Below are 14,403 nucleotides of genomic sequence, written 5' to 3' on the forward strand. Positions count from 1 at the left end.
TTTTTATACAATTTACTTATATTATGAAATAATTAATAATAATTATTTTTTCTATTTTTTTCTCTAATTATATATATATATATATTATATATTTTCTCTTCATATAAATATATTCTCTTTTATTAAATTAAATATTTTATAAAAAATTCGTTTATATTTTCCCCGTACAATGTAGGTTTCATACTAGTAAATTATAAACATGATAACTATATTCTATGAACAAGTTTGTTTCTTAATTTTATAATAATATAAATTTTATTTAGTCTTTGATACAATTACTTTTTTAAGTTATCTTATAAACCATTTTATACTCTATTGTATAATTAATATTGTTTTTTATAGGCAATGTTTGGTATAAGGTATTAGTTATGTAGGTATAAATTGTAATGAGTATAAATTGTAATGAAGTATTAGAAGATATAAATTATATAGGTTATTAGTGTTTGGTTGAGAGTATAAAATAAGTATAAATTATATAAGTTTTATTATTTTATGTTTGGTTGGTGGTATAAAAAAATAGTAAAAAATGTAAAAGACTATTTTACCCTTATGTAAATAAAATATTTTTAATTATTATTTTAGGTAGTTGTATTATTAATTATATACAAAATAATATATTTTTTTATAATATAGTTTGTATTATTAATTATTTTGAAAATAATAAAAAATAATATATAATTATTATATAAATATATTTTTTAGATAAATATTATTATTGTATTATAATTATTATAATTTAATTTTTATAATTATAAAAATATTTATAAATAATTAATAATATCAACACTATAAAACACAATCACAAATAAAATAATAAAATAAATAAAATATATTATTTTTGTTGAAGATACATAAATAAAAGGAAAGGTAAAAGGATGTGAAACAAATAAGATGAATAAAAATGTGAGGGTAATAATGGAATAAAAAAATGTTAAAGGTTTGTAACAGGTGAATTCAGTTACAATTTTATACTTAGTTTAGGGTATAAATTATACCGATTAAATTACTGTAGCTATAAAAGTATACAACCAAACAGTTAATAAACTTTACTGTAATTATAATTATACTATATATACAGTGCTATACTCTTTACCAAACGGAGAGGCATATATTATAAAAATCAATTATGTTATTTTGTACCCAACAACAATAAAAAAATAATAAATTTAATATTTAATTTATTTTTAGAAAAAGTAATAATAATTTAAACATTACTTTTTACTTAAAACAATTAGATTGACTTTGAGTCCTGATTCATCCTGAAATGTTCGCTTTAACATTAACCATTCCTCCTCCTCCGACGAGTTCTCCTTTCTCTCGAAAACCCAACTCTTTGAAATTGCTCTTCCGCCCTCTCTCCTCCGATTCCGGCAGATTTTCCGGCAGGGGGCACTTGATGCGAGAGCTCACTGTTATGCCCAGGTTGATTCTAGCACATGCTAATAATTCTAATGGCGTCTCTCTTGAGCAAGAAGATGACGATTCTTCTTCCTCACCCACCTTTACCTCTGGATTCGAATCAACTCTAAATCGTCTGGTGAGATAGATTTGTCTGAAAACAATTCGAATGAACTCTGAATCTGGTTTTATTTATTTATATGTGTGTGTTTGTAAATTGGGTTTCAGAGCAAGTGGATTGTGGTGATATTCTTCGCGGCGGTGATAATGTTGAGACACGACGCAGAAGCGTTGTGGGCTGCAATGGGTTCTGTAATAAATTCATGGGTATCAATAAAGCTTAAGCATTTGTTGAATCAAGAAAGACCTTTTGGCAATTTAAGATCTGACCCTGGAATGCCATCTTCACATGCTCAATCCATCTTCTTTAATTTCACTTTTGCTGTTATCTCATGTAATAATAATAATAATTATTATAATCCCCCCTTTCTAATTCTTTTCTTTTCCTTTCCTCACAATCATCATCATAATCATCATCTTGTATGGTTTAACAGTGGCACAGTATTTTGGGGTCAACAGAATCACCATTTTTCTTTCTGTCATCACCATGGCGTTTGGCTCCTATCTGGTAATTAAGTAGCAGCATGATCAATTTCTTTGCTTTTGTTTGTTTGTTTGTTTGTATGTTTAATGAAGTTGATGAATGTGCAGTCGTGGCTAAGAGTTTCTCAGCAGCTTCATACAATAAACCAAGTAGCAGTTGGAGCTATTGTCGGCACTGTCTTCTCGGTTGTGTGGTTTTGGGTATGGGATGCGGTTGTATTCAATGCTTTCCTAGCTCATTCATGGGTTCGAATCTTACTATTCTTAACAACTGTCGGAATTTGTCTTGGTTTTCTTGGATATGTAATCCGGTATTGGTTCAAGTATGACATCGAACCAATTGTATAACACACTGTTTCTTTCTTGTTGTATTGATTTTTTCATTGCATAATAATAATAATATATGTGGATTAATCAATCATAGTCTTAATTACATGTATATTTCTTTGTCACAAAAAAATATGTAATACAATACCCACATCGTCTAGTAAATGGAAGGCTTATCAGATTTCTCATTCCATACACCTCCTTCCTTGATATACTGCAAGTACCTTGCGAATTCCGGCTTGGCCGTTGCCTTCTTCCTCCGCCGAGGATCGAAAAGACTCAATAGAGGATGAATATTTCCGGCCTTCTTCGCCTGTTTGCCCGTCTGTTTAACCGGAGTGTCGGGCTCGGGGGCGAGTTTCCTTGTTGAAGATGAAGTGAGCAATTTGACTGGAAGACTGGTGACCCTTTTCAGGCTACCCGCGAATGATGAAGAAGAAGGAGAAGGAGGTGGGTGGTTGTTGTGTTCATTGTCGCCGCCGCCATCGCCTTCCAACCTTTCATATCTTCTGGTGCTGAAAGCTCGAAGCATTTTTCTTTCTTAATTTCTGAAGTGAATTTGAAGAAAATAGAGTTTTTGTTCAACACTTATAATGTTCGAAGTTGGACCAAGCATGAATTGGCGGGTCACAAGAGTTAGGTGATGATGACTATGAAGCCCCCAATTATAAAATATGGACGGTCACTAAAATGTGTATTATATAAAATTGTTTTAATTTCTTTTCATTAAAAAATATATATTTGTTTTGGAAATAAAAAAAAAAAATAGATCAAACATTCCTGTAAATTGTAGTTATTTTCAAACACTTATGTTTACGCCACTAATATAAATACCAGTCAACAGAAGGAAGGAAGTTTAATGCTTCTTTCCTTCAGTATTTTAAGACATGTTTTTTCTTATCATGAAGAAACATTTTATTTATTTTGAAAAGGTAATACAACATTTCATTGATCCAGTCATAAAGAACATTAATATATAGTTACAATAATAACTTAATTATATTGAAATTTGACTATTTAGTATTTATATTCTATTCCCACTATTTTGTATGAAGAAAAATAGATGGGTTCTGACATATATGAATGAAATAAAAATCAAAGAAAATTAGTCTAAGAATAGGAAACAACACATTTTATTTCCAAGTCAAACACAAACACAAGTAGATCGATCAATTGAGTTCCCATTTTGTGAATCGAATAACATAACAAAATAATAATAATAACTTAGCCATGATAAGAGCAAGGCTAACCATGGTCCATGTCTCAGAAACTTAAAATGATCCTGACCGAGATGTGTATAAGTCAGCAGAAATTATTTGAAATGAAAAATTCTGCATAATATTCCACTGCATACCAAAAAATAATAATAACAATTATTCTAACTCAAAACCTCTTTCTTGGATGAGTTTTGAATATTGTCTGGAATGATAAGCTCGGCGGGAGTTTCGCGAACAATGCCCAACATGGAGTCGTACTCCTCATCCTTGTTGGCAAACTTCTTACGCAGCAACTTCTCAAACTCGATCCCATCAAGGCTCTTTGCATTCTCAGCAGCGTGAGCCTGACCTAAGTTTGAATAGTTTATGGCTGACGTCGATATGAAGGCCTTTTCTTCTTCTGTTAGCTTCCTCAAGAACTTTGCAGGATTACCTCCCCAAACCTATATTTGTTTATTTGCAAAATAGTTCAAGCAACAATCATAACGAACTTAGCAACACTGAAAATTAAGTGTTGAATGTTCAATACAAAATTTTAAGTGTCGAAAACTAAATACGGAATAAACCAAATGAAAATATCTAAATCTTAAATACTTGGTATTATCTAAGTTTTGATCAAATGTGGACTAATGTTGGAAAAGTATTTAAAGTCTATTTTACCCTTTAATGACATAATTTGGTTGAGTTTCAGGGGTTGAAGTGTCTTTTGAACACTCTTACTAGGGTTATGGTTAGTAGTAAAGAGGCCCTTATGTTATATTAGTTAAATATTACCCCCCATGTTGTTAGGGATTATTAATAATCAATGAATATGAGTATTCCACTTAGTTATAGAGGTTCTCCAAGCTTTTCTCATCTAAGAGATTATCTCTCATTTCTTTCTTTGATCCATCTCTTATCTTTACAAAACCTATGAAAGTGTAACAGTTACCAAGTTAAATCATTCATATCTTACTCAATTAAGTCAAATTTTTTAACTTAATTTGAGTTAAACGTAAATAAATTTTATCAAATAAACACTTAAGCATCTAGTTTAAAAGATAAAACGTGTTATCAATCACAGCTTAAGTGAATTACAAACCTCTCCAGTGGGGATTGTTGTATTCTGTCTTACAAGGGCCCCTGCAGCAACCATGGCATGTTTCTCAACAACCGATCCATCTAGTATGGTTGCCCCCATACCCACAAATGCCTCATCTTCAACAGTACATCCATGTAACACAGCACTATGGCCTATAAAAAAAATCAGAATTTTAAAACAATATGCAAAATTAATGTGTTTATCAATTAAAAGTGAGCAACATTACACTAACCTATGGTAACATTGTCACCAATAATAGTGGGCAAAACCTTTCCAGCAAGGTTGCTCTTCGCCACATGAACAAGAGAGTTGTCTTGTATGTTTGTTCCAGAACCAATGCTAATGCTGTTTACATCGCCTACAAAGATAAATACAATAATGCAAAATCCAGCCAATGAGTCCCTTGTTCACTAAATCGATATAGTAAGAATAATCTATCAGCTCCATTATTTTTCTTTTCAAAACCAAAAGAAGAAATAGTCAGCCCCGCGATGCAAATAGAAGTACATTATGATAATAGGATATCTGAGGAAGCAAGCATGTACAAATTTCTGAAAACCTAATTTTGAATATGCTTACTCACCTCTCAAAACACAGCCATACCAAATGGAGGAACTTCTTCCCACCTGAACATCCCCAACGAGGGAAGCGCTAGGAGCCACAAAAGCATCTTTATCAACCACAGGGGACTTGTCAAATACGTTCATGAGCGTTCTATGCCTTGATACTGAAGAGAAGCACAAAGTTCAGGAAAGTGCATGACCACCAGAAGTAATAGATAAATTAATCTAAAGGGAAACTCCTGAAGATGAAAACACCCAGATATCTAACAAGAACTAATTCACATTATTCTAAAGTGGAATTATAATATAATTTCCAGAACTGCAAAATACTGACTCTCCTTTGGGCCTTGCAAAGACAATATGAGATCTCCACAGCCTGATTCCTGACTAGTTAGTTAGATATATGCATAGAACTGTAAATACACAGACATTGAATGACAAACATAGAATTCTAAGCAGTGATCCTTCTAGAAAGAGTTTAACAGCAGATGAAATGAAGCATAAATCAACGACAGGAAAGTAATTCCTAGAGAAATAGGAACATGAAAGAAAAAAAGAAGGAATCAAATGAACAGTACAACAGATAGAGTAGTAATAATCACTTTCATCAAGAATGATAAACATTTACAGAATCAAACTCCTGACCAAGTAATGCACAAGATAAAATTGGTGTCCAGTTTCCTTTGACTAAATGTGCAGATCCTAATGAACTAAATGGCTCATTCTAAGAAAGTTTTATGCAAGACTACTTCTCAGAGTGAAGCATAAATTAGCTCAGGAAACATGCGTCTTCTCAGAAAATTATTTCTTCTATTTCCTTAAGGATAGCACAAGAAAGGTCATTTCTTTCGATTTCTATTACCTAAGACAATAAATGAAATCAAAAGATTGCAAATTTACAAATGAATACAATCTCTTATTACTCAAACGAGCAAGAGAAAATGGCTATTATATCTGAACCATCGCTTGAATCTATATCCCCCAAATCCTAGTGAAAGATAAAATCCAGTGATCCCTTTGATTCTAATCACAAAGATTGCCTATTTGAACCAATGACCTTCGTAAATTGATGAAAAAATTCAATAATCTAAACCTGCGAAAGGAAATCAAGCGCTACGAGAACATCAACCAATTAGTCAAAACTGAAGCTAGTGAACTAGCATAAACGATACCCTCGAGAAGCCATAAGAGCAAGTATCAAGGCAAATCTGAAGAGAGAAATATTAGGTTAGGTTTGATGTTGAATCATACGTTGTTCCTGGAAGTAGTAGTTTCCTTGAAAGCGGCTGCCGAGACGATCGAGGGCTTGGCCAGTTTCACGGATCCAGAATCCAACGGAGTAGATAGCTCGTCCGAGAGTCCCCATTTTCTTCTTCTTCCTTCCTTCTTCTCTTCCTAGATTCAACCTACCGGCTTGCTGGTTTCAGCTGCTGAGCCCCCGATTGTGGTTGCCACAGTTTCCACACAGAAATGTGCGACGAACTCGGAACCAGATGCTAAATAAATAAATAAATGTAAGATAAAAAAAGAAAAACTATAAAACCCCTTCTCGCCATTATTTGCTATACATTTTCTTATATAAAAAACTTACAATAAATGGGAAATTTGATGGAATAATCCTCATAAGGGGAATTTCCACTTTTAACAGGTGATTAATAAGTTTTTCATTTTTGACCTTTTGCCAAGGCAAAAGGTCAGTTTTACCCTTTATTAAAAAAAAAAAAAAAAAATTTGATTTTCATTCTCCCCCGTCTTCCTTTCCCCCGTTCTCCTTTCACTCCCTCTCTCTCGTTTCCAACTTCCCGAAGACGACTGATCAACCCCGAAGACGACGACGACGCCGAAGAGCCCCCGAAACATCGACGACGTCCTCTCCCTCGAACCCTCCCTCGAACCCCGACGAGCTCCGACGACAAACAAGAGCCCCCGACGAGAATCTCAACTCAAATACGTCGAATGTGAGTTTATCTTCCCCGTTTCTATCCTAGTTCTCCGATTTATATCCATGCATGTTATAATGGAGGAATTGTTTAGGGTATTGTTTAGGTTTAGGTATGTGTTTAGGTTTAGGTAGTGTTTATTGTTTAGGTTTATTGTTTAGATTTAGTTTTGGGTTTAAAATGCTTCTGTCGAAGGCTGTTGCAGGGTTTTGGGTTTATTGTCGATGGCGACGATGCATTTTCGCAGGCGACAGTGCATCTGTCGCAGACGACAGTGCATCTGTCGCAGGCGAATAGTATATTCTGCCTACGACAGATGCATCTGTCGTCTGCGACAGATGCACTGTCGTCTGCGACAGATGCACTGTCGTCTGCGACAGATGCACTGTCGTCTGCGACAGATGCACTGTCGTCTGCGAAAAATGTCATATTTCCTTTAAATTAGTGGTATTTACTTTCATTATTCTGACTTATTGATTTTTTGCAGATGGCACCAACCAAATGCAAAAACAAAACTGTAATTGAGAACTTTCCTGGACGTGTTTCATGGAAATCTACTTGCACCTGCTTGTTAAAGACCAAGGACAAGTTTAATCACTTTGGTCTTATGGAAAGGGCTATGAAGAGTCAATTTCAGTATCTATTGAAAGCCCCGACTGTCATTTTCTCAGGAACAATAATCCACCAGATGTTGATCAGGAAAAGCAGCTCCAATTCCAAGCCTTATTATATGTCAAAGTTAACCCATAACTTGTATGCATGTCTTCCATTATTTTTTTAGGCATGTGGTCATGGTGATGGTCCATGTATTTACGTTTGATACACTCCGCAATTACCCATGATGGTGCTTGCCTCACATTGTCTTGTCTCGTCAAAATTGAGCATGTGTGTTCTTTTACAAATTTTCTGATCTCAAACATCTCCGAGAATTTTCCTTTCATAGCACGCAATTTCCATTTGCAGTTCTCAGCCATGCATTTTACAAACCAAAGATTTTTTGTTGACTTCACCACTTTAAGGACAAAGTGATTAGACATCGCATGTCTATGCAACCTCAATTGTATTTCTTTTTTGTTATCAAAGAACGTACCCACTTCCAATTAATTTTCAATTAATGGAGCAGGAGTTTCGATCTCGAGTGGTTCATATGAGAAGTAGTGCTTGGTTCCCTCAGTATGGCTGAATGTATTCCTAACATGGGAAGTGCTTGGTTGACTTGGGAAGACATTTTCCGGCTCAAAAACATTTTGCTCCTCACATACATCTCTCTGCTCAAAAACATCTTGCTGCTCAAATATATCTCGCTGCTCAAACACATCCTGCTGCTCAAACACATGCTCAGATACATCTTGTTGCCTTAGGAATACATCTTGTTGACTTGGGAATACATCTTGCTGCTCAAACACATCCTGCTGCTCAGATACATCTTGTTGCCTTGGGAATACATCTTGTTGACTTGGGAATATATCTTGCTGCTCAAACACATCTCGATGCCTTGGTAAGATATCTTGCTGCTCAAATATGTCATTTTCTGGTCTTTCACTTTGTTGAGTTGAAGGTATTGACTTCTCTACTAAGGAGACACATAGCGGGGCGCGATGATTGGGCAGTGAAGACGAGAGTTTTTGTAAATAGAACGCCACATCGCTATCTCCAATGATTGTTGCAGGAGGAGAATTGATCATTAGCATATTATACTTTACCTTGAACACTAAGTCATATCTTAGTTTGTCCACACATGTAGCATTATAGACAATTGAAGCTAACTCTTCATATGTAGCATTTCGGGGTACATTCACACCACGACACGAACTTGAGACAAAAGAACTAACCCCACAATCATCAGTTTTCCAGTCTCCATCAAAGAGTAGAAAAACACCAACATTCATGTGATCTGCAATTGAAAAAAATTCAAAGAAGTCAATGACAGTGACCAGTCAGTGATAATTGCAAGGAGGAAAATGCAGGGAGGAAAATGCAAGGAGGAAAATGCATCTGTCGCCTGTGACAGATGCACTGTCGCCTGCGACAGATGCACTGTCGCCTTCGTCACCTTCGTCGGATGTATATTTCACTGTAAAACAAATCAGCCAAGCTCTAAAACCATTATTCCATGACCTAACCTACATCCTAGACTCTAAACAACAAAACCCTAAAACGACGAACGTCTAACCTGAATGTTGAAGACGATCGTCGATGATGAAGGAAGGATCCGTTGATGATGAAGGAAGCTTGATGATGAAAGAAGCTTGATGATGAAGAACCTTGATGAAGGAAGCTTGATGATGAAGAACCTTGATGAAGGAAGGACGGGGAAAGGACGGTTGGTGGAGAGGAGGGAAATGGGTGAAGATAGTGACATTTCAGTAACTGAAATGCGCACTACTGAATTAATTTTTTTTTTTTTTTTTTTTTAATAAAGGGTAAAACTGACCTTTTACCTTGGCAAAATGTCAAAAATGAAAAACTTATTAAACACATGTTAAAAGTGGAAATTCCCCTCTTACGAGGGTTATTCCATCAAATTTCCCATTTCACATTTTTCATAAAAAAATAAAAAATGTATAATAATTAATTTTTTGAAATATATATAAGAGTGAGCAAACAATTAAAATTAATCAGTTTATTCAATTTATAATTCAAAACATTTTACTTGAACATGAGGTGTAGAATTCAACCGAAAAAATATTTATATTAGTATAAAGTGTCACTTTAAAATTATTTCATAATATTTCTTTTATAATTAATTAATTTTATTTGTATTTAATTAGAAGTAAATTAAAAGTAAATTAAATATATTATATATAATTTTATATTTATTTTTTTATATATATAAAAAAATAAAGCTATAATTTAATTAAAGATTATTTTTTTTAAGTAAAAAGAAAATAATTTAAATTATTTTGGATTTCTCAAATCCAATTTGAATTAAAGTCAATTGAAATAGCTAACCTAATTTTTTTTTAATTCGGATTCGATTTAGATTAATCCGATTAAATGTTCAATTTAATATTTTTTTTATCTAATTACTTAGTTTTAGATTTATTTTATTACTTAATGTTAATATATTTAATTATAAAAAAATATTATTATATTTTTAATGTTATAATTAATTTTATTTATTTATAATTTGAATCTACAAAAATAAAAAATAAAAATCTTCTTGTCTTAGTGATGTTAATTGTTAAATAAGTAAAAAAAATATATTATATTGAAATAAATGTAATTTAAAGAATCAACAAATTAAAAAATATATTTTTATTTAGATAGTTTAGGTAATTTGGATAATTCTAATCTAATCACAATCTAATCCGAATTCTATCAAATTCAAAATTAGTATTTCGAATTAGATCGCTTTTGGATTAATCACAATCCTTAACTCTTAATAATTAAAACAAATTATATTTGTCAATATATTGAACAGAATATTAGCTATAAAAAAAAAATTCCTTAACAATATTTGCTTATTTAACTGTTCATTATATATAAAACAGATTAAAACAATTGCAATTCTTTTCTTTTTGCTAAGGAAAAAGAAGCGAAATGTTACTCCATATAGCGGGAAATTTGAGCAGATGAACCCACTGATAGGGTGAATTACCAATTGTGCGGGTGGATAATTTAAATAGCAATGGTGATTCTCTTTTTTTAATGACAATTGTACCCTTGCGTAACGCAACCGAATTTTTTTTTTCTTTTTTTCAATTTTTTTTTTTCGTCTCGCGATTGCTTGAACGCAATAGGGGTTGCGTGACGCGATTACGTAAGACAACTGGGGTTGCGTGACGCAACTGGGGCATTTTCGTCCAAAAAAAATTCATAATTAAAATTTTTTGAAAAATAAAAAAATAAAAAATTGCGTCACGCAACCTGATGTATTTTCGTCCAAAAACAGTAAAAGGGGTCACCAGCGTTTTTTTTTTTTAACTTCTGCACTTTCCGCATTTCACCCTGTTTTTAGGGTCATTTGCTCAAATTCCCCAGTATAGCAGCATTGCTTTTCCAATTTTATTAAATAGGTCACAGGAGCCTAATTCATTCCTCATATTTGACTCATATAGATCTACAATACTGATATTAGACTCTTACCATTTTGAAAAACTTTAAAAAAAAAACAAAAAATGATATATTGCATGCATCAAAGATTTGTTTCTTATCCTAGAGAGGTTATCCTGATCATAGTAATCATTGAGCCTCACAAAAGATGCAATCTGACCTCAATTTTGTTATTATTAAGCCTAATTCAAATCCACATTCAGTAACCTACATACAGTTGCAATCATTGCTCCAATTGGCACCAAACAAATCAAAGCAGCAAGCCTTGAACCGTATAGGCGGCATAAAGGACCCTGTAGCAAATTTTGCTGATTAGAGGGCTCTAAATGACTACATTTTATAGGATTTTCTAGATGAAGATGGAGAACAAACGGTAAGGAATCGAAGAAAATGCAATTATCCAACATATAATTAACCACATACATAGATTGAAGGATAGCTCCCACAGCAGCCTCAGCAGGCAGAAAGTCCTCCACTGCAACAGACTTGTTCTCATTCTTCTTATCTTTATCATTCAGAAAAATTAAGGACATGCAATAATATAATTAAGCAAAGAAGCACCAAATGAACATGTACATTTGTATCAACATTAAAAAGGAGATTCCTGACTACAAGTATTAAAACCATGAAAGTGGTGTGAAATTAGATTCTTGAATGTCAAGGATACAGTCCTCGAAAAAACGGCGGATCTCAGCTAGGCGATGTGGTGGGAGTTCCTTGATGTCTCTGTAATGACGGTACTCAGGGTCATCAACACATACTGCAATTATTTTGTCATCTTTCTCACCCTATAAAAGAACAGTGGCATCATCATTCAGAGAAGGTTCTGCTTGGGGTGGAAAAGAAGAGGAAGGAAAACTGGGACTTTAAAAGAACTAGATATAGAGAATCTGACATATATAAATACATAGATCCTAATAGACTTTAAGATCATGGCACCCAAACATTCTCTAATAGCTTATGGACTATGTTACTTCCAAACTGAATTTTCTAAATTACCACATAAAAATAAAACAAACCAGGAATGGATCAAGGAGCTGTTGCACAGTTTTCCAAAAGGAAAATTCCAGCAAAGCATTTACCTGATCAATCATAGGCATCAATCCTATAGCACGAGCTCGGAGGAAACAACCAGGTACAACAGGCTCCTAAACAGGGAATGGACAATTCACTAATTTATAAATTGTCCAGTTCTTCATAAGTTTCTGTATCTCCTAAACTACATCATTACCTGCATCAGTACAAGAACATCCATAGGATCGTTATCATCACCAATGGTTCGGGGGATGAAGCCATAATTGTGAGGATATACCACTGATGAATACAAAACTCGGTCAACCTGTGTCAATTAAAAGTACAACTGTATAAAAGGGTTGATCGAAAATCAAAGATATAATAATTACACAAAATTGTTAACTATATGGCACACCTATAATGAGCCTGACAATATTAATTGTTAGAAATTAGTAGTATAAATAGGTAGCTGCTTTGGTTATTATGTTATGTTGAATATTGAAATGAATCCTTTCAATGGATGATCTCTTGAACACTCAACCTCCTATTCACTCTTTAAGTTTCGCAACAAACTCTTCTAAGTATTAACTCCTACTACATTCTACGCCACATCTCCTTCTCATTGCATTTACCTTTTTCAATAAAACAAACTCATCTCCTTCTGTCACATTATTTGCACTCGTTACACTGTAGTACTCAACTTGAATCATCGTACAACCTTAAAGGCTATAATTGGATACAAACATAATTAGTGGATTCCATTGATGCAGGAGACTCCAAAGGACTAATAGCATGACACAAAGGACTTTCAAGAGTATAAACTCTGTTGTCATAAACACTTGCAATACCATATCTTGCCTGCCCAAGACTAAATCCCTAGAGAAGCTATCAGATAATTGACAAAATTTTAAAGTCCCAGAAGCAAGTAATCATACTTTGATAAGGCCACTTTTCTTGTCCAGTTCATACTTCACTTTGCTGCCTTTTCCAATTTCAATAACCTGCATCAGAAGTAAACTTGTGATTTCTGTCCAGAGAATGTGTCTGGAAGGAGCAACTTCAGATTTTAGCCATGCAAATTTTGCACAACGTCAAGATCTAAACTAAACCTTAAAGATCTCTTCAATGTGCAGGATTATTACATAAGTGAAAGAAGATTTGTACTCATCTAACTTGTACTAATAACTAATAATACGTAACAAGGAACTTACACAGTTGAAAACACATGGAGCATCAGGTCCTGCACATTGAAAAGTTGATCATAAAGGTCATCAGTACTACAAAATATTTGACTGTTAATGCAACATGAACTACAGACTCTACAGCGCTAGCTTGCATATCAAAAAATCATAATTTTATATTAAAAGTAGCCAAAACTACAGGTTAAAGATTGCATGAGCTTGCCAATTTCTAGGTCATGCCATGGATGAGCAGCAACTGTTTTTGTGGATATTGTAGACAGTACTTCCTCTTTGAGAGGAACATCACGGTAGGTTCTAGACATATTAACCTTCAAATGCACAAGGCACATGACATAGTAAAATCGACAAATCCAAATTGAGGTTCACTTTCATAAGTAGTGATTAAAAATTGAAACAACAAAATAAGGATCATGATAAGCAAGAAGTATGAATCTACATAAATAAAACGCAGTGCACATACAATATAAGAAGTCGCAGTAGTTCCAGAAAACTAACGAAATCACGAGAAACGATTACCTCGGAACACAGCCACGAATTGTGATTGTGAAGCTTACTATATCTATGTAGACGGTTACGTAGAATATAATCGGAATAAGAAGGAGAAGAAAATCAACGTCGTCCTGAGAGGAGAAACTTACAGTGAGAAGACGAAGTTTCTGGAATTGCGTGGGCAGGACGGCCGGCCGGACGGGGAACTCTTCTACTTCTACCGCCGGTACTTATGGGATCTGCTTTCTGTGGTGGATGGATGCATTTTAAATTTAACTGCCGGTTTCATTCAAAGGGGTCTTCCCGCCAGAAAGTTTGAGATGAATCGGTTTTATTTGGCTCGGAAACACAGTAAAACATTCCTTAAACCGATTTGTTTACTCCACAACGGTATTATTACGACGATACGAGAGATCTTCTCTAAAAAAAACCGTAGTTTATGTTTTCATTTGAAAAAAATGGTTAATCTTGTTGGGTTTTGAACCTTGTTTGGTGACACTATCATTTTATCAT

General features: G+C 33.8%; 4 protein-coding genes across 4 annotated transcripts; 1 reads left to right on the forward strand and 3 right to left on the reverse strand.

Annotated features, from left to right (window-relative positions):
- The first annotated feature begins 1,260 nt into the window (after positions 1–1,260).
- LOC124915042 (lipid phosphate phosphatase epsilon 2, chloroplastic-like) lies at positions 1,261–2,440 on the forward strand. The gene is made up of 4 exons (XM_047455689.1): positions 1,261–1,537; positions 1,627–1,852; positions 1,953–2,026; positions 2,110–2,440. Exons 1-4 carry the CDS (start codon positions 1,265–1,267, stop codon positions 2,347–2,349), a joined length of 813 nt encoding a protein of 270 aa, XP_047311645.1. The 5' UTR covers positions 1,261–1,264; the 3' UTR covers positions 2,350–2,440.
- A 45-nt stretch (positions 2,441–2,485) lies between these two features.
- On the reverse strand, positions 2,486–2,860 carry LOC124916135. Its single transcript, XM_047456868.1, has one exon. It carries the CDS (start codon positions 2,858–2,860, stop codon positions 2,486–2,488), a length of 375 nt encoding a protein of 124 aa, XP_047312824.1.
- A 585-nt stretch (positions 2,861–3,445) lies between these two features.
- Positions 3,446–6,705, reverse strand: LOC124915502 (gamma carbonic anhydrase 1, mitochondrial-like). The gene is made up of 5 exons (XM_047456227.1): positions 6,441–6,705; positions 5,210–5,353; positions 4,859–4,984; positions 4,627–4,778; positions 3,446–3,988 (listed from the first exon to the last, which is right to left on the reverse strand). Exons 1-5 carry the CDS (start codon positions 6,553–6,555, stop codon positions 3,707–3,709), a joined length of 819 nt encoding a protein of 272 aa, XP_047312183.1. The 5' UTR covers positions 6,556–6,705; the 3' UTR covers positions 3,446–3,706.
- A 1,091-nt stretch (positions 6,706–7,796) lies between these two features.
- Positions 7,797–13,727, reverse strand: LOC124916136. Its single transcript, XM_047456869.1, has 9 exons — positions 13,604–13,727; positions 13,411–13,439; positions 13,135–13,200; positions 12,417–12,524; positions 12,268–12,333; positions 11,853–11,973; positions 11,397–11,690; positions 8,696–9,023; positions 7,797–7,851 (listed from the first exon to the last, which is right to left on the reverse strand). Exons 1-9 carry the CDS (start codon positions 13,701–13,703, stop codon positions 7,797–7,799), a joined length of 1,167 nt encoding a protein of 388 aa, XP_047312825.1. The 5' UTR covers positions 13,704–13,727.
- Positions 13,728–14,403: the final 676 nt, after the last annotated feature.

Source organism: Impatiens glandulifera, chromosome 9 (assembly GCF_907164915.1).
Source record: "Impatiens glandulifera chromosome 9, dImpGla2.1, whole genome shotgun sequence".
NCBI classification, from domain to species: Eukaryota; Viridiplantae; Streptophyta; class Magnoliopsida; order Ericales; family Balsaminaceae; genus Impatiens; species Impatiens glandulifera.

Coding starts and splice junctions, on each gene's coding strand:
- LOC124915502 (XM_047456227.1), bottom strand. CDS start 6,555: ATGGGGACTCTCGGACGAGCTATCTACTCCGTTGGATTCTGGATCCGT. Junction 4,985..5,209: donor GTATGGCTGTGTTTTGAGAG/GTGAGTAAGCAT, acceptor TTATCTTTGTAG/GCGATGTAAACAGCATTAGC. Junction 4,779..4,858: donor TGGTGACAATGTTACCATAG/GTTAGTGTAATG, acceptor TTTTTTTTATAG/GCCATAGTGCTGTGTTACAT.
- LOC124915042 (XM_047455689.1), top strand. CDS start 1,265: ATGTTCGCTTTAACATTAACCATTCCTCCTCCTCCGACGAGTTCTCCT. Junction 1,538..1,626: donor AATCAACTCTAAATCGTCTG/GTGAGATAGATT, acceptor ATTGGGTTTCAG/AGCAAGTGGATTGTGGTGAT. Junction 1,853..1,952: donor CACTTTTGCTGTTATCTCAT/GTAATAATAATA, acceptor ATGGTTTAACAG/TGGCACAGTATTTTGGGGTC.
- LOC124916136 (XM_047456869.1), bottom strand. CDS start 13,703: ATGTCTAGAACCTACCGTGATGTTCCTCTCAAAGAGGAAGTACTGTCT. Junction 11,974..12,267: donor TGATGCCTATGATTGATCAG/GTAAATGCTTTG, acceptor GTTCTTTTATAG/GGTGAGAAAGATGACAAAAT. Junction 9,024..11,396: donor AGCAATGATTGCAACTGTAT/GTAGGTTACTGA, acceptor TTTCAATTGCAG/ATCACATGAATGTTGGTGTT.
- LOC124916135 (XM_047456868.1), bottom strand. CDS start 2,860: ATGCTTCGAGCTTTCAGCACCAGAAGATATGAAAGGTTGGAAGGCGAT.